Source organism: Taudactylus pleione, unplaced genomic scaffold (assembly GCF_031769625.1).
Source record: "Taudactylus pleione unplaced genomic scaffold, aTauple2 ptg000660l, whole genome shotgun sequence".
Lineage (NCBI taxonomy): Eukaryota > Metazoa > Chordata > Amphibia > Anura > Myobatrachidae > Taudactylus > Taudactylus pleione.
This window is the reverse complement of record NW_028285062.1, coordinates 364,863-389,000: the sequence shown is the minus strand read 5'-3', so window position 1 is coordinate 389,000 and position 24,138 is coordinate 364,863. Positions and strand designations below refer to the sequence as shown.

The 24,138-nt window shown below is 46.8% G+C and overlaps 2 protein-coding genes across 3 annotated transcripts in view; both read right to left on the bottom strand.

Annotated features, from left to right (window-relative positions):
- FBLN5 (fibulin 5) overlaps nucleotides 1–14,533 on the bottom strand; it is a 125,613-nt gene extending 111,080 nt beyond the window's left edge. For both annotated transcript variants that reach the window (XM_088455567.1, XM_088455568.1), the window contains exon 1: nucleotides 14,445–14,533. In XM_088455567.1, the coding sequence (XP_088311693.1) occupies nucleotides 14,445–14,458 (14 nt within the window). In that variant the 5' untranslated portion in view covers nucleotides 14,459–14,533. The remainder of the gene's footprint in view (nucleotides 1–14,444) is intronic.
- A 4,059-nt stretch (nucleotides 14,534–18,592) lies between these two features.
- The window catches only part of TRIP11 (thyroid hormone receptor interactor 11), a 125,148-nt gene continuing 119,602 nt past the window's right edge, over nucleotides 18,593–24,138 (bottom strand). Inside the window, exons 18-21 of the mRNA XM_088455576.1 lie at nucleotides 22,558–22,672; nucleotides 22,172–22,297; nucleotides 21,663–21,789; nucleotides 18,593–19,028 (exon numbers count right to left, since the gene is read on the bottom strand). Coding sequence (XP_088311702.1) covers nucleotides 18,823–19,028; nucleotides 21,663–21,789; nucleotides 22,172–22,297; nucleotides 22,558–22,672 — 574 coding nt within the window. The 3' untranslated portion in view covers nucleotides 18,593–18,822. The remainder of the gene's footprint in view (nucleotides 19,029–21,662; nucleotides 21,790–22,171; nucleotides 22,298–22,557; nucleotides 22,673–24,138) is intronic.

The window sequence follows — 24,138 nt, the reverse complement described above, 5'->3', positions numbered from 1 at the left end:
GATGCTGGCGTCGAGATTCTGTCCGCCGGCATCCCATACCCAACTCCCACACAACCTCCCTGATCTTGCAAATTGGCCTAAAAAGAATCGCCACTCAGGGCAGCTCTCCCCACAAACACCAGTGTTTCCTTATTTACCTAGCATTTTCGCTCCATATGGCGTGAGATGTTTGGTGCGACTTAAGATGCTGTACCAATTTTGTACTTTTGGATATTTTTCGCATCGCAGCAGCACACCAACAGACTTGCAGTGTCCTGGGGACTTAGTATTTGTGCTTTTCTCATTACTGTGGCAGTGGAAATTTGCACAATGCTGCGTGGCGGGATGCATGGGACGTTTCTGTCATATCGGTTCCCGATCCCTTGCCTTTTCCTCAGATCTTTATCGTACAGCTATTGTATAGCACACAAATCACCAGTGTTGTACAGGGTATGCGTGCCTTCTGCTTTTATTGCATTAGTAGTGCAAAGGGATGCAATTGTATCAATTACTGAGCGAAAAAGATGGCGCACCAAACTGGTCTATTAGGTGCAATTTGAGGGTAAGTGTATGTAGACACACCTGTACCTGCTAATATAAAAGGTGAACACCTCCTGAACAGACCTGTGGGTGTCTATAAAAGGCACGTACCTGGGAAGTGGCAGTTCAGCCATACCCCAGTGCTCTTACCATGGTTGCTCTGGTCAAGCACTATACAGGTGTCTTTTGCAGAGAAACGTTCCCCCATAGCCACCCTACAGAGGTGTGAAGGCCAGACAAGGAGTGACAACACTGGCCAAAGATACTAACCAGAGAGTTTGCCCGTCCATTGGCTACCACTTGCAGAAAGCATGTCAGCCCTACCACAGCAGTATCATAGGCAGACACCGCGTGGTGGCTAGTAGGTGGGTCACAGGCTGCCAATTATCATACACTTTCATTATACTGTAACTACATTACTGCTAAATATCTTCCAGCCAAGATAGAATACAAGTTGCATTATAGACTATGTTAAATAAGTTCTTTAAATATTATTTTGTTGAAGCCACTAATTTGGTTTCAGTGTTCGTTTATCTGGATCCACCTCCTCTGCGTTTCCTCCATCAGCTGGAGACCACAAGGCTCAGTCCTAGGTCCTCTGCTCTTCTATATCTATACCACCTGCTCTGCCTCCATCAGCTGGAGACCACAAGGCTCAGTCCTAGGTCCTCTGCTCTCTCTATACCATCTCCTCCGCGCTTCCTCCATCAGCTGGAGACCACAAGGCTCAGTACTAGGTCCTCTGCTCTCTCTATACCATCTCCTCTGCTCTTCCTCCATCAGCTGGAGACCACAAGGCTCAGTCCTATGTCCTCTGCTCTTCTCTATCTATACCACCTCCTCTGTTCTTCCTCCATCAGCTGAAGACCACTAGGCTCAGTCCTAGGTCCTCTGCTCTCTCTATACCAGCTCCTCTGTGCTTCCTCCAACAGCTGGAGACCACAAGGCTCAGTCCTAGGTCCTCTACTCTTCTCTATCTATACCACCTCCTCTGTGCTTCCACTATCAGCTGGAGACCACAAGGCTCAGTCCTAGGTCCTCTGCTCTTCTCTATCTATACCACCTCCCCTGTGCTTCATCTATCAGCTGGAGACCACAAGGTTCATTGTTCGGTCCTCTGCTCTATCTATACCATCTCCTCTAAGCTTCCTCCATCAGTTGGAGGCCACAAGGCTCAGTCCTATGTCCTCTGCTCTTCTCTCTCTATACCACCACCTCTGCTCTTCCTCCATCAGCTGGAGACCACAAGGCTCAGTCCTATGTCCTCTGCTCTTCTCTATCTATACCACATCCTCTGTGCTTCCTCTATCAGCTGGAGACCACAAGGCTCAGTTCTAGGTCCTCTGCTCTTCTCTATCTATACCACCTCTCTTGGAAAACTAATCAGCTCTTTTGGATTTCAGTATTACCTGTATGGGGGTGATATTCAATATATATACAAATCCTGCTACATACATCTAAGTAACATCTTCAGAATATGCCCATATCGTAAACACAGGACAGTGCAAACACTAATCCATGCACTCATTATCTCCTGCATTGAATATTGCAATAGTCTCCTTACTGGTCAAATGCCTATTTCCCTATAGGGCCTTCCAACCTCAGTCATTCTTGGAAATATCCTGAACTGTGATGTACAATTCAAATGAGACACTATGAAAATGCTCAGATGTGGTTGTCCCCATGTGGTTATGGGCTCCAATACTCCTAAATGTTGTTTGACTTTGGGGAGAATCATATGGTCACAAGTGCACCATTTACCAAAACTCCCCCCTCTCCCTTTTTTTGTATAGCGACTTTCTAGTCTATCAAAACCCAGTCATTTTATTACTGTGCCCGGAATTGAAAAGTGCAACTGAATATGCTGGCACTATTTATGTAAATAAATGACATTTTCCTCTATGCTGCAATTCGTAATTGCTATATATACAGTTCCTGCAGGAAATTATGCTCAGGTCCTGGAGTCTGTGTACAGTATGTCCCAGAAGAGGGAAAAAAAAAAAAGATTAATTCAATTTTTGTTCCCCAGTTCCTAAGTTTTTAGGTAATGCACGTTCTGCAAGATGTATCACTATAAAGAGCAATGTTCTGCAGACCTAAAATGTATGTAGTTTAGTAGTGAGCTAAAGGTTAGTAAACAAATAAAACACTATTAAAAATGTAACCTTAGTTCTAGAAGAGGAAAAAACTCTGTGGTTTTGTAGAATGACAATTATGCTGGTTTAATTGAAGTGCAGTGCGCCGTTCCTCTCCAGGCAGCTCGGACATGCCAGCACAGCGACATGATGCGGATTGTTCTGCCAGTTCGCGCTTAATGAAACATTTTTCTTGGCTCCCTGCAGCAGGGTCTCTGGGAGAGGAAAGACCTGCACTAATCATTCACTAATTTGTGGAAAAACCGCAGACACAAAATAAAAAACCCACAAATTTCCTCTCAATCCATTTAGCTGGTCAGAGCTCCCCAGGAACCTACAGAGGAAATGGCATTTCTTTCCATTGTGTATAATAGCAGGGAGGCCCTATGGCGCAGCAAGACCGTCTACAGCCAGCATTGGTATGGGGCAGCAGGACCGCCTACAGCCAGCATTGGTATGGGGCAGCAGGACCGCCTACAGCCAGCATTGGTATGGGGCAGCAGGAACGTCTACAGCCAGCATTTTCATATGGGGCAGCAGGAACGTCTACAGCCAGCATTTTCATATGGGGCAGCAGAACCGTCTACAGCCAGCATTGGTATGGGGCAGCAGGAAGGTCTACAGCCAGCATTGGTATGGGGCAGCAGGACCGTCTACAGCCAGCATTGGTATGGGGCAGCAGGACCGTCTACAGCCAGCATTGGTATGGGGCAGCAGGACCGTCTACAGCCAGCATTGGTATGGGGCAGCAGGACCGTCTACAGCCAGCATTGGTATGGGGCAGCAGGACCGTCTACAGCCAGCATTGGTATGGGGCAGCAGGACCGTCTACAGCCAGCATTGGTATGGGGCAGCAGGAGCGTCTACAGCCAGCATTGGTATGGGGCAGCAGGACCGTCTACAGCCAGCATTGGTATGGGGCAGCAGGACCGTCTACAGCCAGCATTGGTATGGGGCAGCAGGACCGTCTACAGCCAGCAATGGTATGGGGCAGCAGGAAGGTCTATAGCCAGCATTGGTATGGGGCAGCAGGGCCGTCTACAGCCAGCATTGGTATGGGGCAGCAGGAGCGTCTACAGCCAGCATTGGTATGGGGCAGCAGGAGCGTCTACAGCCAGCACTGGTATGGGACAGGAGGACCATCTACAGCCAGCATTGGTATGGGGCTGCAGGACCGTCTACAGCCTGCATTGGTATGGGGAGGGGAGGCAGCTGCCACTGGGCAGCACCTGGGGTCTTATAAACGTTGTATCATGACTCATTACTTGTCCTGTTATATAGCTCCAGATCAGCCAAGCTACGTGGTAACAGCTAGAGATGCCACATATGAACATAATGATTGGCTCCACCGTGTCCAACATTCAGTAGGAAGAGCGGCACGGGGGGGGGGGGGGGGGGATACTACACTGAGAGATGTCTGTGTGAGGCTAGGAGTCATAATGCACCATATGGGGGCATCTGTGCCTCTATGGTGGCAAAAATGCCAAAGTGATTGCCTGCTCACAATGCTGGGGTAACAGGTTAGATCCCAACCTGGGCATCTAGGTGTTTATATGTTCTCCCCACATCAATTTACTCCCACAGCCCATGTAAGAAATGATCTTAATTATTCGATGCCACAAAGGTTCCTATAGCACAGTACAACATTCAGCAACATTACAAGTGACCAGATAGGACAGATATAAACAAGCTTACACATATACATAATTACATGGTGACCACAAAATGAGAGGCTACAGGTGAACACAATAAGGGGGAGAGGGCAGAACTGGAGAGTGGAGAGTGCTTAGGTCAGAGATTTATAGGAGTCATTAGGGCACGTTAGTAGACAGAGGGTGGGTGAAAGTCTGACTGAACGGGAAGCAGCGCGGGATAAATCCTAGATGCGGCGTGAGAGGTGGTGACCAGGAGGGATGTGATAGCAGCCACTGGCAGAGAGAAGTGGGCAGGAGGCTGGAGGTGTAGGGATGAGGGCTTTTGTAGCCGATTGAGGAGTCTGAATAGGGGTAGAGCGACCTCGGAAGCATTTTAGGGATTTTCGTGGTGGAAGAGGGCCTGACACTGGAAATATCATGGAGGTGGAAATGCCAGGAATGAGAGAGGGGCTGAATGGCACCCAGATAGCAAACATAGGGAGAGGGGGAGAGATTGCCAATGGAGACATAGATTTGGGGGTGTTGTTACTTGACACCATTACGAATTCATTAACACTCCTGAAATGAACCTAGTGTAGAAAATTGAGACTCTGCTCCAGGGGGACAGGGACTGTTGCTAAGATCAAAAAGTCTCCGTAATATATAGATTATATACAAATTAACTGTTTAAGACTTTAAGAATGGGAGAAACAAGGGCATGCTGGAAAGCAGAGGGGACAGAGCAGGATGGGAGAGAAAAGTTGAATAGATGGGCAACGGGTGAGAGGAAGTGGAGGTGGTGGGAGAGAATTGTATCATGAAGGACGCTGGTGGTTCATGGCTTTAGAAACTGGGGAGAAGAAAGTCAGAGATGTCAGGATGGAGTGGGAAGATGGGGAAAGGCTGGAGGAGAGGAGGCTGATGTGAAGGGAGAGGGTGGAGCAAGGAGGGCCTAGTGGAAGATGATAACCTGATGGAGTAAATTTTGGATGTGAATTGAGAGGCAAAGTCAACGGCGGAGAGAAAGGAGGTGAGCTGGAGGCAGAGGAGGAAGCTGAAGGTGGCAAAGAAAAGACAGGGTTTGGAAGGGAGTGGAGAGGAAAAGGGCAGCACTGTGGGATGACAGCATAAATGTGAAGGAGGTTCCTCCGCTCTGAGAATCAATAACTCTCTTGCAGGTATGAGGTGCATTTGGAATGCCAGGGTTGAGGCATGTACCTGCAAAACTGAGAAGTGACCGCTGGAACATCAGAGTCCAGAGTAGAAGTACATTATATGGGTGCTATTGTAGGGGGAAATAGCTTGGTGAGGGCATGAGAGGGTGACAATGAGGGACAGGAGAGGGAAACAGGTTCAATCTCCTCCAGGTTTTGCACCCTTGGGAGAGAGAGGTGAAGAACGAGTGAGATGATGGTCAGAGAGGGAATGGGGAATTGGCAGTCAGAGATAGCGCAACTATGAGTGAAGACCAGACTAAGGGAGTGCCTACTCATGTTGGAGGGGGAGGAGATCCATTGGGAGAAACCAAATGATGAAATGAGGCTAGAGGGACCATGAAAGATGAGGTGGGAAGGTCAGAAGAGAGGAAGTGGGGGAGCCAGGAAGCAAAGTTGTCCAGGAATTTGGAAATAGGACCAGGGGGCGATAGATGACAGCTATACGAAGGTGAACGCGGTGGAGAGATGAATAGCATGAACCTCAAAAGGAAGAGAATGTCAGGGAGGTATGAGAAAGGTCACCAGATGACCGGGCAGTGAGAGAAGTGATGACAGATAGGAAGATCCAGTTTCCAGTGATGGTTAGAAGATTCAAAAAATTGGAGAAGAAAAGGACATGGGTGGGGGCCAGTTTTTTACAGGCAGAGCAGATATTCCAGGGGATGCAGGAGAGAGGGACAGAATGAAGGAGGAATGTGAATGAGATGGTCAGTGTTAGTAGAGCATGGAGGTGGGGAAATGGGGATAGCGTCAGCATGAGCAGGTGACTGAGCGAGGGGGGGAGGGGGGGGAGACTGCCAGTGGTGGGTAAAGGGGGGTGGGGGGGGGGTAGAATGGCCATTAATGATGTAAACAGATGCTAGGACAGGGCAGACAATTCGAGGACAATGCTTGTAAATATGCAATCCTGTGATATGAAAGATGAATAATGAAAAAAAAGTAGGTTTCAGAAGCATCTCTGGAATATCTTAGTGCAGTGGTTCCCAAACTTTTTCGATTCACGGCGCCATAGAGTATCAACATTTTATCCAAGGCACCGCTGGGCCATAAGTTTTTTATTGGGAAATTCAGCAAAAATCAAATTAAGTAAATTGTGCTTCTAAGTCACCCTTTGGTTCAGTTATGTGGTGGTTAACACGGCTGCGATTCTTTTTGCCCTTTTATTGATTGGCAGCCATTAGCACTGGTTTTGCCTATCACACGGAATAAAAAGCTTTTCATTTGGTACTGGAAGACGAACCCGAGGTACCCTTGCAAGTGCCCTGAGGCACCCCAAGGTGGGATCCACTGTCTTAGCGTCTCCCTGGACGGCATCATTTAGACCGCGTTACTGTTGGAACCAGAGGGTGCAATAGGCAACTAAGAATCCTATAGGCTCTCCCAATTTATCACACTGGCAACATTCGCTTTAAATTCATATTTTCTTCTTTGGGCTGTTGATATACATTAGATCAGATCTCATTGTCACTATATATGCTCCTCCCGTTTATAATGTATCTATATATCCACTGGTTATTTTAGCAGAATGCTTTTTACAACTGACATATATATCATCCTTTGATACATTTTTATGCAACGTGAATATTAATATTGATGCGATAAAACATGGTGTATTTATATCACACTCTGGGCCTGATTCAGACCCGCTCGCGAGCGTTCGCAAGCGGGTCGATGGTGCCCTAGTGCGCATGCGAATGATGGAGCTCCATCGTGCGCATGCGCGAGACCCAAATAACGACGGGGTAGCCGTCGTTATGGGTCTCGCACCAAAGGGGGCGTGCTGTCGATGGTGAGTGACAGCACGCCCCCTTTGCTGGGTCCGGCCCCACTGACATCACTAGTGATGTCAGTGGGAGTGATTTTGGCTCTGATAGAGCCGATGCTCGCATAAGCTGTGGGTGGTAACCCACAGCTATGCGAGCGTCCAAAAGGCCGCTTTGGAAAAAAAAAAAACACGCCCTGATTCAGAGTGTCCGGCTCTGAATCAGGCCCTCTATTTGTTATTTAAAAAAAATAAAAACATACGGATTCTTCGTATTTATGAATTATTTTAAGAATGATAGAATTGTATATGTGGCCCTCATTTTACATTTATTAACCGATACTTGGAGTTACCATCACTTTGTACTTAATGAAATCTCAATTCTAATTTGTAAGCTTTTTTTTTACTTAAAGATTTGTTTAATTATTGTTGACATATATCATATATATGCATTGCAATAATTATTCAACCTATTTATGCTGTATTTATTAATAGCCTTAATTAGGTGTAAATTATCCTCTCTAAACAAAGGGTTACTTCTACAGTATGAATTGAGGATCTCATTCAGAGCCGTTCGCTATGCTGCGCTGTCTCGCAGCCGTCAGGGGGCGGATATGCAAATTCCACGATCGCACAGCCAGGCTTAAGGACGCCCTCTATGACTTAGAGAGCGACGGCAGAGTGAACGCTCGCCGGTGTTATGACGCCCACTTTTCATTCTAAGCACACGTCATCTCCAGGAAGTGTTTGATTAATCAGTAACATCGAAGAGCCATCGGAGCTGCACGCAGCCCTTGATGTAGACCCTACCCTGCCGCAAGCACTGCGATCACTGCAGGCTGAAATACACCCAGGTGACGTGTACAATGACGCTTCCATGCTAATTATGTAAGCCCAAAGTATGCCGTTTTGATGCTCAGACACGCCTGCATTCGTTCATTCACTCCCCCGTTTTCCTGGACCTTCCCCTGTTACCACCCACAAACGCCACTGTCACTCAAAGTAGTGCTTAGTCTTTGTGCTAGGAGTGCATGATTCCCGATCGCAGTGACTGGTTCACGCACTGCTACTTATATGCATGCGCAGTTTGCAACAATCGCCCGGCTGCGAGACAGCGCAGCATTGCGAACGGGTCTGAATGAGCTCCTGAGTCCACGGATATGAAGTATAGCGGCATGAGAAACGCGTTGGGTTTTTCAATCAGTTCTTATGTTCGGTAACACACCAGACATCAACTGCGACACCCCCCTCTATGCTGACCTAGCCGTTTAGAGCTGGGGCCTGAGGATTTGTTCCAGCTGTTTTGCTAGTTGGTCATGCTGAAACAGTTGCACGGCACGCTGGGATTTGTAGTTCAACAGCAGCTGGAGGGCTGGTTATTGCCCACCCCTGGTCTAAAAATTAAGCATAAAAGTTGTGAAGGGTTTGGTTCCCCTCCTTTGAGTCACAAAGAGTTTATCTATAAGTAACTCAGTGTATCTATATATTTGTACAAATATAATCTCTCTCATATATATACTTAGAGCACTCTGGTGTGAGTTCTAACGCTCTTAATAAGGGAAAATTTGGACAACAGGCACTTCAGACGATGCACTAAACAAATCTTATGGTGGCCATACACTGTGCGATGCACAGTGTAGGGCGACTGCCGATCCGTCGGTAGACAGATCATACTGTCCCCGCTGACCACACGATATGCCGGCTCCCCCCCCACCATCTGAATGGGATCATACATTGCATCCCAGATCAGATGTACCTGCGGGAAGATCTGGGGATGTGATGTACGATTCCGCAGCACGATATTAGGTACGATATCATGCCCATACACGGCATGATATAGCACGCATATCGTGCCGTGTATGGCCACCATTTGTTACAAACTGTCACTAGGGCGCTGATGCAATAAAAAAAAAAAAAATCACTTGAATAGTTACGCAATTGCTCAATGTGTCCTTCACTGTGATCAACAACAGTTTCCAATCAAAGAACATAATTCGCTAACAGTACAGACGAGGTCAAGTGGAATAGCCAGAGTATGAGAACTAATACTCTGTCTTCTGACATCTGATGCTCCAAAAAAAGTTAAAAAAAACGATAGAAAAACTCACAACAAAAAAATGTTGCATGGGTGATGTCCGATGATCGGGTCATCAGCTGATATGCTCAGACATCTTGGCCACCCTGATCACTGGGTCTCACCCTAAATTATGTTATGTTGGCAGTTGATAAAACACTTGTGTTACCTCCTAAACTTACTCATCACGTACTACCTCATAGTGATAACACAGACTCACCTGATAATCACTCCATAACAGCATCACGCAATGACCCAGAGCCAAGTACGTATAACCGAATAGAAGGAAATCATGTAGGGATGCACACGCCACATACAGATAGAAAAACACACCGTAGGGGAGAAACAGTGAGGATGTCCCAAATGGCACAATAGTAAAGTAAAAAAAAAAAGTGGTGCTCAAGATGATCTATAGAATAAAATCAAATGTGGATAAAAATGATGTCATGCTGGTGCGTGCATGTCAGACCTAACATCCACGGTGTGCACCTACCGCTGAGTCTTATTAAAAAAAAAAACCCTTCCACACATTGAGCACCCAGTCACCACAACCTCCCAAAACATATACATAATATTTACCACAGGCCTTTGGAAAGTTTACATTCACACACCAGACACGCGCACATCCGTGGGCCGACACAGGAAGAACTGAAGATGGTCCCAAGGAGGAGGAGACCCTGAGGTCTACAAAAAGGAGTGCGAGAGGGAAGAGAAGAAATAGAGGAAGCAGGAGAATAATAGAGCAGGAGAGCGAAGGGAAGAGCAAGACAGAGGAGAGATGGAGAGGAGAGAGACCGTAGCATGAGAGAAAGAAAGAGGAGAAACAGAAAAGGAGAAGAGAAAGAGGGGGAGAAGAAACTAAAAAGAGGGTGGTTGTGCTGAGGAGAGAAAGAAACCTCAGGCAGCGCTGGAGACAGCTAGTAATATACAGGTCATAAAATGGAAACCCTACGATGTGGAAATTATTCTATATTTACAAAAGGTGGCCTTTAAATAATGAAATACACTCAACTGGGGGTCCGGGAAGGTCAGTGGGGTTAAGCAGTCACACCTCTAGTCCAGTGTCCGATGATGGGAAAGCAGCAATGTCAGCGGACCCCTCAACAGAAGGCCAAGCATGGTAATGGAGCTCAGTGCCAGGCTGTGTACCTGGGTTCTGGTTCAAAACCTCCTGAAACCTAATTCAGATAGGTGCCACCAGTGCCAAAACCTGGAAGTGAGTTTATGTAAGAGAAATCTTGACTTTCCAGCCCAAGCTAACTGGCACCAATGGTGTGAAACAGGGCTTCAGACATGGACAGGGCGCCCGTCTATAGATAAGGTAAATGCTCTGAATTTATTAGAAAGGCAGAAAACTGGTATACACCAAACCAAACCTGTTAATGATAAGTAACAGCATAGAGAGTGGGGTTAGTAGCTCCTGTATAGTTGTGTGTGTACTTGGAAGCCATTAGAAGTTCTAATTGAGGCAATAAGTGCCATTACTACCAAATTCCTGCAGTTCTTGTGGCCAACAGCTTAGCGCCAAACTGCTTTGAGAGCCAAGCGTTCCAGAGGCAACGTTCTGCCATTACACCCAGCAATCCTGGTCACAGTTTGTGGTCAGGAAGGATTGAGCCCCACAATCAGCAAAGAAGTGCTCAGTAGCTACATAATGCCGTAGACACGCAAACGGCTTCAGATGCCGGTGATGGCAGCGATAACCCTCCTATTATAAAATCACAATCGTGACTGACCAGCTTGAGCACGCATCACTAGTGACAGGAGTCTGTGGCTACTTGCTGAAACCCAGCATAACCCTGAAGAGCAGGGCGGCACATTACAGCTGACCCATCACATAAAACAGTCCCTTCCAATCTTGTATTAATGACCTTGTAGATAAATTGTCCATACGTTTTACCATGGAATGGGAAGGTGACATTTAATGAAGGTAAGTGAAGGGTTTTACACATCTGCTGCTGCAAGAACTAGGTTACACAGTAAATGGAATACAAAGTGGGGGAAATGAGATGGGGGAGTGGGGGGGATAGAAAGTGATAAAATCAGTGTCAGGCTGCGGCTGCAAAGCCCAATACAACTCTGTTATGCCTAATAAGATGGATCACTATGCATGATGCAAACATAATGCCACCACTGTCAGCTCACTGTAAGAGGAGGAGGAGACGCGCATCTTAATTACTAAAGGAAATGCTGGTGTTAATATTAATATAAAGGATATTTTACTGTAAGGTGGAATTCTTTACGACATGGGGGGACGATGGCATATTCAGCTACAGACGTGAGAAATGGATCCAACACCAGAAATGGTATCTCAGAATTATGGAAGTTATCTGATTGCAACTCTGGGAAGTCAGGAGATAATCCCCTCCACATTGCACTAGTGGGATTGCCTTCCCCTGGAATAACAATGTATGAAACGTTGACCTATATGCTAGTTATAGCGGACAGAATGTTTTCCCCATTCCATAAATCAAAGCTTCCTACAGTAATTGCAAAATTATTCATCTTAACAGACAGACCTTGGGCTATACTAAGGACTCACAGGGAGAGTGGCCTATACTAAGGACTCACGGGGAGAGTCTCCTATACTAAGGACTCACGGGGAGAGTGGGCTATACTAAGGACTCACGGGGAGAGTGGGCTATACTAAGGACTCACGGGGAGAGTGGCCTATACTAAGGACTCACGGGGAGAGTGGCCTATACTAAGGACTCACGGGGAGAGTGGGCTATACTAAGGACTCACGGGGAGAGTGGGCTATACTAAGGACTCACGGGGAGAGTGGGCTATACTAAGGACTCACGGGGAGAGTGGCCTATACTAAGGACTCACGGGGAGAGTGGGCTATACTAAGGACTCACGGGGAGAGTGGGCTATACTAAGGACTCACGGGGAGAGTGGGCTATACTAAGGACTCACGGGGAGAGTGGGCTATACTAAGGACTCACGGGGAGAGTGGGCTATACTAAGGACTCACGGGGAGAGTGGGCTATACTAAGGACTCACGGGGAGAGTGGGCTATACTAAGGACTCACGGGGAGAGTGGGCTATACTAAGGACTCACGGGGAGAGTGGGCTATACTAAGGACTCACGGGGAGAGTGGGCTATACTAAGGACTCACGGGGAGAGTGGGCTATACTAAGGACTCACGGGGAGAGTGGGCTATACTAAGGACTCACGGGGAGAGTGGGCTATACTAAGGACTCACGGGGAGAGTGGGCTATACTAAGGACTCACGGGGAGAGTGGGCTATACTAAGGACTCACGGGGAGAGTGGGCTATACTAAGGACTCACGGGGAGAGTGGGCTATACTAAGGACTCACGGGGAGAGTGGGCTATACTAAGGACTCACGGGGAGAGTGGGCTATACTAAGGACTCACGGGGAGAGTGGGCTATACTAAGGACTCACGGGGAGAGTGGGCTATACTAAGGACTCACGGGGAGAGTGGGCTATACTAAGGACTCACGGGGAGAGTGGGCTATACTAAGGACTCACGGGGAGAGTGGGCTATACTAAGGACTCACGGGGAGAGTGGGCTATACTAAGGACTCACGGGGAGAGTGGGCTATACTAAGGACTCACGGGGAGAGTGGGCTATACTAAGGACTCACGGGGAGAGTGGGCTATACTAAGGACTCACGGGGAGAGTGGGCTATACTAAGGACTCACGGGGAGAGTGGGCTATACTAAGGACTCACGGGGAGAGTGGGCTATACTAAGGACTCACGGGGAGAGTGGGCTATACTAAGGACTCACGGGGAGAGTGGGCTATACTAAGGACTCACGGGGAGAGTGGGCTATACTAAGGACTCACGGGGAGAGTGGGCTATACTAAGGACTCACGGGGAGAGTGGGCTATACTAAGGACTCACGGGGAGAGTGGGCTATACTAAGGACTCACGGGGAGAGTGGGCTATACTAAGGACTCACGGGGAGAGTGGGCTATACTAAGGACTCACGGGGAGAGTGGCCTATACTAAGGACTCACGGGGAGAGTGGCCTATACTAAGGACTCACGGGGAGAGTGGGCTATACTAAGGACTCACGGGGAGAGTGGGCTATACTAAGGACTCACGGGGAGAGTGGGCTATACTAAGGACTCACGGGGAGAGTGGGCTATACTAAGGACTCACGGGGAGAGTGGGCTATACTAAGGACTCACGGGGAGAGTGGGCTATACTAAGGACTCACGGGGAGATGAATCTCATCTGCAGAACGATTTACTCTGGAAAGTAACTTTCTGTGGGTGATGGTGAAATGCGCGCAGTGAGCTCTGCAGAATTATAACGTAAAGCAGGGGTGTTATGTGCAAAGAACATGGTCCAAGTAAATCAGTTTATAACAAGGTTGGGCAACTTGCAGATCTCCAGTCACTTAGTGACAACAAGTCCCAGCATGCTGGCCCAGCTCTGCTGCAACTGGAGAACTAAAGCTTGAAAGGTTTTTTTTTTTTTTTTTGTGAACCTGAAACATCTTTCAATTCATAAAACACCTCTCAGTTCAGTTGAATGAGATTAAATAATATATATGACATCCAAATCCTGCCAGCACTGAGAGTAATGAAGCAGCATAGAAGGCACAGACACCCCTGGGAGAAAGTACCGCACTCAGGGTACTTACTTTGTTGTGAGTGCGTATATATATATATATATATATATATATATATATACACATACATATATATATATATACATATATACATACATACATACATACATAGACACACACACACACGTAACAAAATGTTGGGTACAGCACGGGAAGCACAAATCCCAGGAGAGGAGAAAACAGGTTGCACTTAACGTTCTCTTGGTGCATGCAAGCATGAATAATAATTACCCCTTTACATGCATACAATTATAGATTGATGATAAAAGATAATTCCAAACACCAAATTCCAGCTGCAATCATGACTGCATGAGTCGTATAAGATGTACTTTACTGCGCAGTCTGAAATCTCCGCAGTTCCCTGATCCTCTATAAACCTTCCCAGCAGGACGCAGCAATATAAAGTTATACAGGACATGAGAGAGAACTCTATACTGGCCACAACTGTAATGCAAAGTGCAATAAAAGGACATAAAAAGCAGAAAGCGTACCTGAAATTCAGCATTTTCTGTGCTGGAAGTCTGGGCTGTGTTATCTGTAGGAGTAAGCAGCTTTGCAGAGAGTGGAGAGTGATGTAAGGAGGAGGGGGCAGTCTGCAGCCCGTCCCGTACGCGCTGGCCAGCACCTGGTTCCGTTTAGCCCTGCACTGTAACTTTGCATTACACCAATTGCACAAAGAATGCAAAAAATGAACTCTTCATTTTCACAGTATGCTAAACAATGCAAATAGGGGCCTCCGTCTGAGACAGATGGTTCTGATTAGTCAGTTCACTAACTGGCCAGACTCCTCACAACAATCTTGGGGTGACTGCCAAAAAAAGAAGGGGGGGGGGGGTGTTAAGTGCTTTAACCCTTTCACTGCAGTGGAAATGCCTCATTTGTGTACTGTATCAGCATAGTGGAAGGGGTGCTTACATTTAGGACGGAAAGTGATCTAGAAGGCATAGATGTAAGGGTTCTCTGCACCCCAGGAGCAAAATCTGCAGATTATCACTATATGCTACATTTCTACAATCAAGGTGTCTAATTAGATGACACAATATTGGCTGTGACTCTGACGTTCCCAATCAGAGTGGGGGGAGACGGTCAGTCTTACATCTGTCCAATGACGCCAGGTTGCACCGAAGACCCTGGACTGTATAAAGGAAATATTTGTGGTTATGTGACGTAAAACCTGGTATCACTTATATATCACAGTAAAATGCCATAAACACTGGACACACGCACAGCACTGCAGACTATTACACATCCAGAAGAAAGCAATGTTCCTTTTGCACTCTACCCTTTCCCATACAAACAGTGATGACTAGATAATGCTGCTCACACACCGGCTGATCCAGTCCTTCTGCCCGAGCCTGGCATGAGTGGATCTGACGCACACAACTGGTTGCAGGTTTATAGACAATGTGTGGGTCACGGCACAAGTCCGGTAGAAGACTCCACTCCATCTGTATTCAGCACACTAATGTCATATCCAGCACGTTATACCCAGCAATGCCAAGCACACTAATGTTATATCCAGCACCAAGCAACTTCCAGCACCTTATACCCAGCAATGCCAAGCACACTAATGTTATATCCAGCACTGAGCAACTTCCAGCACGTTATACCCAGCAATGCCAAGCACACTAATGTTATATCCAGCACTGAGCAACTTCCAGCACGTTATACCCAGCAATGCCAAACATACTAATGTTATATCCAGCACGTTATACCCAGCAATGCCAAGCACACTAATGTTACATCCAGCACTAAGCAACTTCCAGCACGTTATACCCAGCAATGCCAAGCACACTAATGTTACATCCAGCACTAAGCAACTTCCAGCACGTTATACCCAGCAATGCCAAGCACACTAATGTTATATCCAGCACGTTATACCCAGCAATGCCAAGCACACTAATGTTATATCAAGCACGTTATACCCGGCAATGCCAAGCACACGGCACAGCGGGATTAATCTCTTTATTAGGCTGTAGCAGAAGCTGTTTGCCCATCACCTTGAAGTTTATCCATCCCCCGAACAATATCAGGAATAATACATTTCTTTTAGACATTGGGCGACATTTCTGGAAACGGTTCCTCGTGTAACATAAACACTGGCGCTGTCCCTTCTAACCAAGCAGGCATTGCGCTACAAGAACGATGGTACGATCGCCTTCCCACCATTACCTGTACAACAGTTTCCATAAAGGTCTCCCAGAGTGATCTGTGAAATAAGATGGATCCCAGCCCATGGCCAGGTACAGCTAGAGAATACAAAGTACACAGGTAAGACGTAGAAGGACAATATCTGGGACATCAAACCAAGGTATAAAATTCCTTTCCCACCCAAAATGGTCATTGTCCTTTTCCAGGGACTGCCCCATCAGTCAGCACAGGGGACATTAACGCAGCACCAAAATGGCCTTCATTAATTTAGATTTATTTTCTATACATTATATTCAGCCCTCCAATTAACAGTTATGTAACAAATAACCAATATACATGAGCAAAAAAAGAGGCAACAAAATGCAAAGGTGAAACCTCCAATTGCGTTGTGTAAGTAAGAGAAGACAGGACTGAGAGACGGGAGCTGGCAGGAAGCATTGCTACAGGAAAATCAATGTATAAAGTCCTCTGACACTAGTGGTATCTTATACAGCAAATAAAATGTTCAACAACCACTCAACAAAAGTTAGATTATAAAAAAGAAAAATCCCCCCCCAAAGGCTAAAGGGAGTACCACCATTTGTGTCACCCAGACGTGTGCAGCTTTCCCCAGCTACAGCAGATGTGATTGGCTGCACCAAGCTCAGATGTCTAATACAGGTATTTCCTACGGCCTGTGGTTGGGTCAGGGAAAGACGCCATCACGCTTGTAGTCAGATGGAGGAGGGCTGGTAAGGTGTAATACTGAGACTGTGATACAAGCAGACATAGGGGTTTATCGACTGCTTCTAAATGCTACATTTGCTGTGAGGTTTATCCCACCTGCTTACTGCGCTCTTTATTCAATGTAAGGCTTTATGTAATAATCACTTCTGCCAAAAGCAGTCAGCAGGAGATGGGTATGAGAGGCCGGCGGTCAGAATACAGACAGCGGTATCCCGACAGTGAGAATCCCGACTCCATTAAGTACCTTAACCCTCCCGCCCTGGTGCCGAAACCTAACCCCCCCTAGTGCCTAAACCTAACGAACCCCTCCCCGCACCCAAAACCTAACCCTCACCCCCTTAGTTCCTAACCCTAGTGCATAACCCTAACCCCTAACCTAACCCTCCGTAACCTCCTAAACCTTCGGGATTCTGGGGCCGGTATTTCACCTGTAGGTATCCCGCACGCCAGGATGCTGACTTCATTCCCGTTAGCAGGGGTTTCCAATAATGATTTTTCAGAAGTTGTGGGAAACCAAAAACAAGATTCCACATGGTGTCCCTGGATCTAGAGGTGCATGACCTAGCGGGAGTCACAGCTTTGTTACTCAGGTGAACAGAAGTAGATACACAAATAATCTGCATTCTTCTATTTAGCTGATTACCTGAAACTCTCAGCAGCACATATGTGACCTGATACAGTATAACCCTACGCGTTTCTTTTGAATAAGTATAACAGCTACTAAGGACTACGGCCTTAACGTTGGCCTATGAGACAGGTGAATGGTGAGGAGCCACCATAAAGCCTATTTCTTGCATTCAAAGCATTAACGTGACTTCCCCTCACCCGGTCTCTTACTGACACACCAGCCCTTGATAGCGCCATTTCTTGCTGGACTAAAATGCAAGGTCTCAATATTTGGACGTCCCGGTCTGTTTTTGGTCTATCATAACAAAGATAGCTGCTGCGACCCCGTGTTCTCTGTATAAAACCTCTCCATGCAGGACATGGCGACACATAGGTATTGAGAAGCAGCTTTTTGATGTGTTTATATCTGTCACAATAATATGTTCATTCAAAAAAAATTACAATGGAAAGTGAAATGCGTTTAGTTGGACGCCGTAATAAACTTAAAAATCAATTCTGCGCATTAACCGGCTGCTCATGAGGTGATTTATAAATCTTTTTTTTTGCACTGCCAATTTATAGGGAGTTATCAACAGGAGCCTGGCGAGTCTGCGCCTTCCCGTGTCCACTTACAGGCAGATATTGTATTTCAGGCAACATGGAAAGGTGTCTGCAAATTATACTAGTGATCAGGGAATATACAGAACAAAATAAAAAAAAATAAGCAAAAACAAAACATAAAAGAAACACTAAGTGGACAGGACATTAAATATAAATAAAATCTGAGTTGTCTGGTAATTTAATGCAATAGAACATTTGCTGCACATTTGGATATAAGTAACACTGGCTGTAATTTTGCAGGGAAGGTGTGTGTGCGCCTGTGTGTGTGATGGTGTGTGTGCGCCTGTATGTGTGATGTGTGGGTGTGCCAGTTTGTGTGATGGTGTGTGTGCGTGCACGCGTGTGAGAGTTTGGGGCAGATCCGTCTACTGATCCCTTAATAGCAGAGACACAGTGTTCTGCTATTACCCATCATCCTTAAATTAGTGGATATTCTTTCTGATACACTGGTTTTTCACTTAGAGTGAATCAATTCTTGGCATGTAAATATATAAAATCACACTGGCTTTACCTATCCCCCGGAATGGAGACCCCCTTAGAGTGTCCAATAACAAAGCACATTTTATTTGGCATCTCGGTAGTTAAACATCTAGATCGCTCCTTTGATGGGGTTTCGTGTCAAACCGTTGGAAATGATTTTCGGGGTTTTTTTAAATAAAGTTTTCTGATTGTACAAAAAAAAAAGTCTCTTTGGGTTCTCTTATTTACAATAGTGTTTGTCTTTATAAAGTGCTGTAATGCTCCGTAGGCTCCAGGCAGACCCGTCTATTGCTTTAACAGGTCCTTTAGCACCGCTCCCGCGCTGGCGTCAGAGGAGACCGGCAGAGGTGTGAATGTGGGGAGGGCACTGGAGATCGGCTTCATGAGAAGGTGCCCTGATGTGCCCGCTCCCGAGGTGGAGATGAGGGGGACAGCAGCTGAGCGAGGAGCCAGGAATGGGTTGGATTCCTGTCGTCGAATAGACACAGTTCCTGCATCACAGAAAATCAGTCTTAGCATGTTGAGTAGCAATAAAACATACATGTCATCTCCTAGTATTGCAAGCCTTACAGGAACCCCGCGTGTCATTCTCCACAAGACAGCCAATGCATGATCCACAGGCACGTACGGGATAGTGCTCACAGGCTGGCTATGCGGCTAGAGGCCGTTATCCATGCAGGGAGCTTATACTGAGGTGGGAGCCTGGCAAATCTGATCAAACCCAGACACTTTTCTAAACCACCAAACGGCTGGATTCACTAGCAATTTGTCCCCCCCACTGGTAGAAATATCCATCCATTTACACTGCTAGCAGAGACCCGGGATTGCTCAGCGTGGCTAGCTCTGCTCTTCCTGTAACTTCAGGTTAGGCCGCCCCCGTTCTGCTCTGGCAGTCAGTGTGGGGCTATGGAAGACAAACTTTGTACAAAAAATTCCTTGACACCCTGGACACAACTATTTTTCCTACCCCGTGGACACACTTCCTTCCCATCATCTTGACCGTTTCCTGCCCCGTCTCGGCCGCTTCCATACATAATAGTACCCTTACTTCTTCCCTAACTCTGTTACCGTGCTGATTAATCGCAATCCAGTACCCAACCCAATCCGGGCATTGTAAACAGACCCTAAATACCTCCAAACATTTTCCCACAGTGAGGAACAGCGCTGGAGAAAGTCCTGCTCAACGTAGACTTCCATAATTCATTCTCTCCTCTTACAGTAACCATAGAAACATCCTACCCTCCAAACCTATCATCATCCATCAGGACATGTATTCACAAAATTATTTTCCTCCCCCACCTGTTAATAATAGCAAACCCACCCCTACCATTGGAGACAAAGACCATTCCCTCCTCTCATCCTCCTGCTTACACTTCTTTACCCTTGCTCCTCACCACCTCCTTTACACGCACCCTCGTCTCTCCTATTCCAGGAAAAAACCTCTCTTGATCCGGACTCTAGATACTGCCCCATAAAAAAAAATGGATTTTGCCACCTTCACTCCACATATACTGCCCTTACCAAGGTCACTAGTTGCCTTCTCACCGCTAATTAGAAGGGTCATGTTTCCATTCTCATCTTCCATGACCAGTTAGCTGCCTTTGACCCAGATGACCGTCCTCTCCTCACTGTATTGAGCTCTGTGACACTGCCCTCTCATGGCTGTTCTTCTAACCGTTCCTTCCCGTCTCTCACTCCCCTTTCCTCTTGGTGTTCCCCAATCCTCAGTCTCCTCTCTTTCTCTCTCTCTACAGCACATTCCTTAATGATTTCATCAGTTCCTTCGGCCCATAATACCACCTTCATACTGATGATACACAAATCCCCCTCTCACCCTCGTTCTCATCTCCAACAGCCTCTCTTGCTTCGCTTCCTGAATGTCCTTCCTGTAAACTCAACTAACGAGCAGTACACACAAAGACGATGTTTAGTGTGTCCAACCTCATCAGCGATGGGACCCGGTGGGGGTACTGCCATCAGCAAGAGGATACACACTCGCAGGAGCCATGCTGCATTTGGCAGCATGGCCCCTGCTAACGATATCGCCCGTCGGACATACATGCAGGGGCGACGGAGCAGGTCGCTGACGACGTGCGGGAGCGCGCATCGTTAGCAACATAGCGGGCACACATTAGGCGATGTGCCCGATATGTCGCTCTGATCCTGAGCCTCTAATCTTCTGCCTGGGTGTCACCCAAGACTCCTCCCTCTTCTTCACCCCCACATTCATGCAATCTCCACCTCCAATAGCCTCTAACTACACAACATCTACGGGATCAGACGCAAACTCACCTTGGAGGCTACCAAGCCTCTTATTCTGGCTCTTGTCATCTCCCGCCTGGACTATTGCAACTTCCAGTCTTTCTATCACAAGAATCCCCAAAGCCACTGCTCGTCTCCCTAAAGCTCAGATTCATCCTCTATTGTCCTTCACCGGCTCCCCTTCCCCTACAGAATCCACTTTGAGTGCGTTGTAGTTGAGAAGCTTAATCACTCCTCCCCGTCCTACATTGGATGATCCGGTCTATAACAGTCAGTGCTGTATAAATAACTTTCTTGTTGTGTTGTATTGTTTGTATGTATGTGTGCTTGTTATATTCCCTGTAAGGACATTTGGTGGTATCATATAAATGAGAGCATAATACCACTCAAGTCCTGGGCATCAGCACTTCTATTGCTGCTCATGAAGAGGATTAACAAATAAAAAGAAAATGTATCAGAACTGTATTCTTTTTGTCCTTGATACATGAACCGCACTATACTTTATATTGCACATTAAATAAAAAGAAAAGAAAAAAAAAAGAACAGTCTGAGATTTTTCCGCTCTAGCGATGGTAAAGATATCAGAGGCTAGGAACTCTGGAAGCAATTAACGGGGGCCTCCACTCTGTATTAAACGATCATTTGGCATGGAGACGACAGATAAATCAAAAAGTTCTAAGACAGCTGCGCTACCAGCAGTTTTATTATTATTATTATTATTATGTCTCATTCTGCCGATCAGCATCACATTATGTCTGTTCTGTCATTCTCCCTCATAGCAGCACATGGTGCGGGTACCTCCAGCGTGGAGAAAACCTGCCTAATGGCCAGGGATCAGGGTGGGGCAGAGGAAGGCCATGTACCTGAAACCGCGGCAGCTCCGGCAACACTTTGACCGCGGGGCGCCATGTCCTGCATTGTCAGCTTGGGTGGGGGAAGTTTCGGCAGTGATTCCGTCTCCAGAAACTTTACGAAGAGCTCTGAAAACGACTGAACACACGGAACATGAATGAGATTACCGGAACTGGGAGGAAGGAAAGGGGAGCAGTGCAGAATTATAGCCCCAACTTTATGGCCAAGCAACATAAATACAAATGACCTATTTTATATTATACTTGACATATTCCCCAAATACAACAGAGTAAAAACATAAAATAAGATGCTGCACTTTAATGGCCAAGCACATATTGTACAGTAACTATGGGTACATAATTATTAATATCTATATATACGTAGCGCCGTGTTATGTAGCACTGTGCAAACAATGCGATATGTTTGCATCTGTCTCTGCACCAATGAAGCTTACAATCACATTTCACAGACACACACATCTGGGCTCGGGGGACACTGAAGATTGTAACTGGTGACTTACGCTATTGAACAGGGACTGATGGCTGGGTCTTTGAGGGGTGCTGGGGACACTCTTGGAAGTAGATGCCGATCCTCCCAGCCAACCAGTCATCCACCGGGTGACACTGCGGTTCTCTTCCACAAAAAGCTGCAGGGACAGGAGCAAAAACACTTTTGAGGCCGCCAACAACTTAGACTGGTGACCACAGGTCGGCCCACCTCACCTTACTTATAGGGGGATCTCACAAGCCACCAAAACCCCCCGCCCCTCCCAGCCTCGTTACATCATGCTGAGCCAACTTTCTGTCAGTATAAAGTGGCAAAGAGGAGTAACTATAAGAGAAGGATATAATACTAAGCAGCAATAAGTCCCCGCACACAAGGTTGTGTGACCCTACAATGACTCACTTCATCCATCTCTGCTTTCTGCAGTCCCAGGATGCTCCCCATTAACCGCAGCACCTCGTGACGCTTGTTCTTCGGGGTGTGGAAGTGGCCGACAAAGAGATTCCTCATCAGGACCCTGAGAATTGCAGGAAAATGCTTTTCATCGTATAGCAAATAGTAAGTGCTCACAAATAATGGCAGAGCGCACATGGAACCGGACACTTCTAAATACCATCACTATTCAGCTGTGTTACTTGCAGACTGTTGGTTGTATTCTATGTAACGTAATGCAGTGTAACTATAGAACCACACTCCTACCCCCATCCCCGTCCACGTTACTCAGGGCCACAGCACTAAGAGCCATGATGAATCTGTACAATACGTAAGCCCAGAGCCCGTATTGGGATGTCTGTAGTGAGCAGTGGGAGGTGACACTTCTGCACTCACTCGCTAGTCACGTTGTAGTGGCGCTCTGCGTGCGATGGGGGAAGCTGGAACATGTGCAATTGGGAGGTAATTACAGCACTCCCTCTAGTCACCCAATGCTGGAACCAGCTTCCCAAATACAACTGCTGAAGTACATATACACCAGGGCTCGACAAATCCCAGGGGCCAGGTCGCCATGGCTACCAGATTTTGCTGCCTGGCTATTAGATTTTGCAGTGAGGGAGGAAGCAGATCCTCATCAGCTCCGGCGGAGATTCGTGCCTATAGTATTGCGGTGTTCATATCACGCACAGGAGTGCAGGTGCTGAGTGTCGCCTACGGTGACTGCTGTGCCTCTGTCCGTCCCGGCCTGCGCTGACGATTGTCCATCCTGGCCTGCTCTGATCCCTGTCTGTCCCAGTCTACGCTGATCCTCCTGTACGTCCCGGCTGTCTACTGTCTCCTATCACCGGCTGCATAGAGCTCTACGATAGTAAGGTCTATGCATGGCCAGGAATTGCGCAGCGGCTTCAGAGGGATAGTGGTGTGACCACGAGGGGAAGGGGGTTTTGTTGTATATTCTGGCACCATTATTTTATGTGAAATGTGGTCTGTTATTACTGGAGGGTGGGGGGTGGAGCAGAGGAGCTGTGCAGAGCAGTGAGGAGGCCTCCACTTTACTGTATCCATTCAACTGTGACCATTTTGTGGACTAGTATAATGTGTATAACACACAGAGCTGAGCTCCTCACTCACTCCTGTAACTTTTTTTTTTGGGGGGGGGGGGGGGGGGCGGTGATCTGGCTCCTACACTTACATCCTGGCTCCTAGAATTTAGAAAAATTTGTCAAGCCCTGATATACACATTTATTAACTCAAGGGCTTATGGGGAAAATGTAAGTGCAAACATACAACTGTAAATTGCATGGAAAGGAATAGTACATAAAATGTGTATTTTTCGCGACATAGGCTAATGGCGCGTCATGGGATAACAGCCCCGAGATGGGCTAACGGCTTATGACACGATAGAGGTGTACCTTCAATATATTACAGTGCGGATCTCCCAGATGTCTATATATACAGTGCCTTGCAAAAGTATTCACCACCACCACCTTGGATTTTTTCCTTTTTTGTTACATTACAACCTGTTTTTCTAATCTGAATTTTATGTGATCA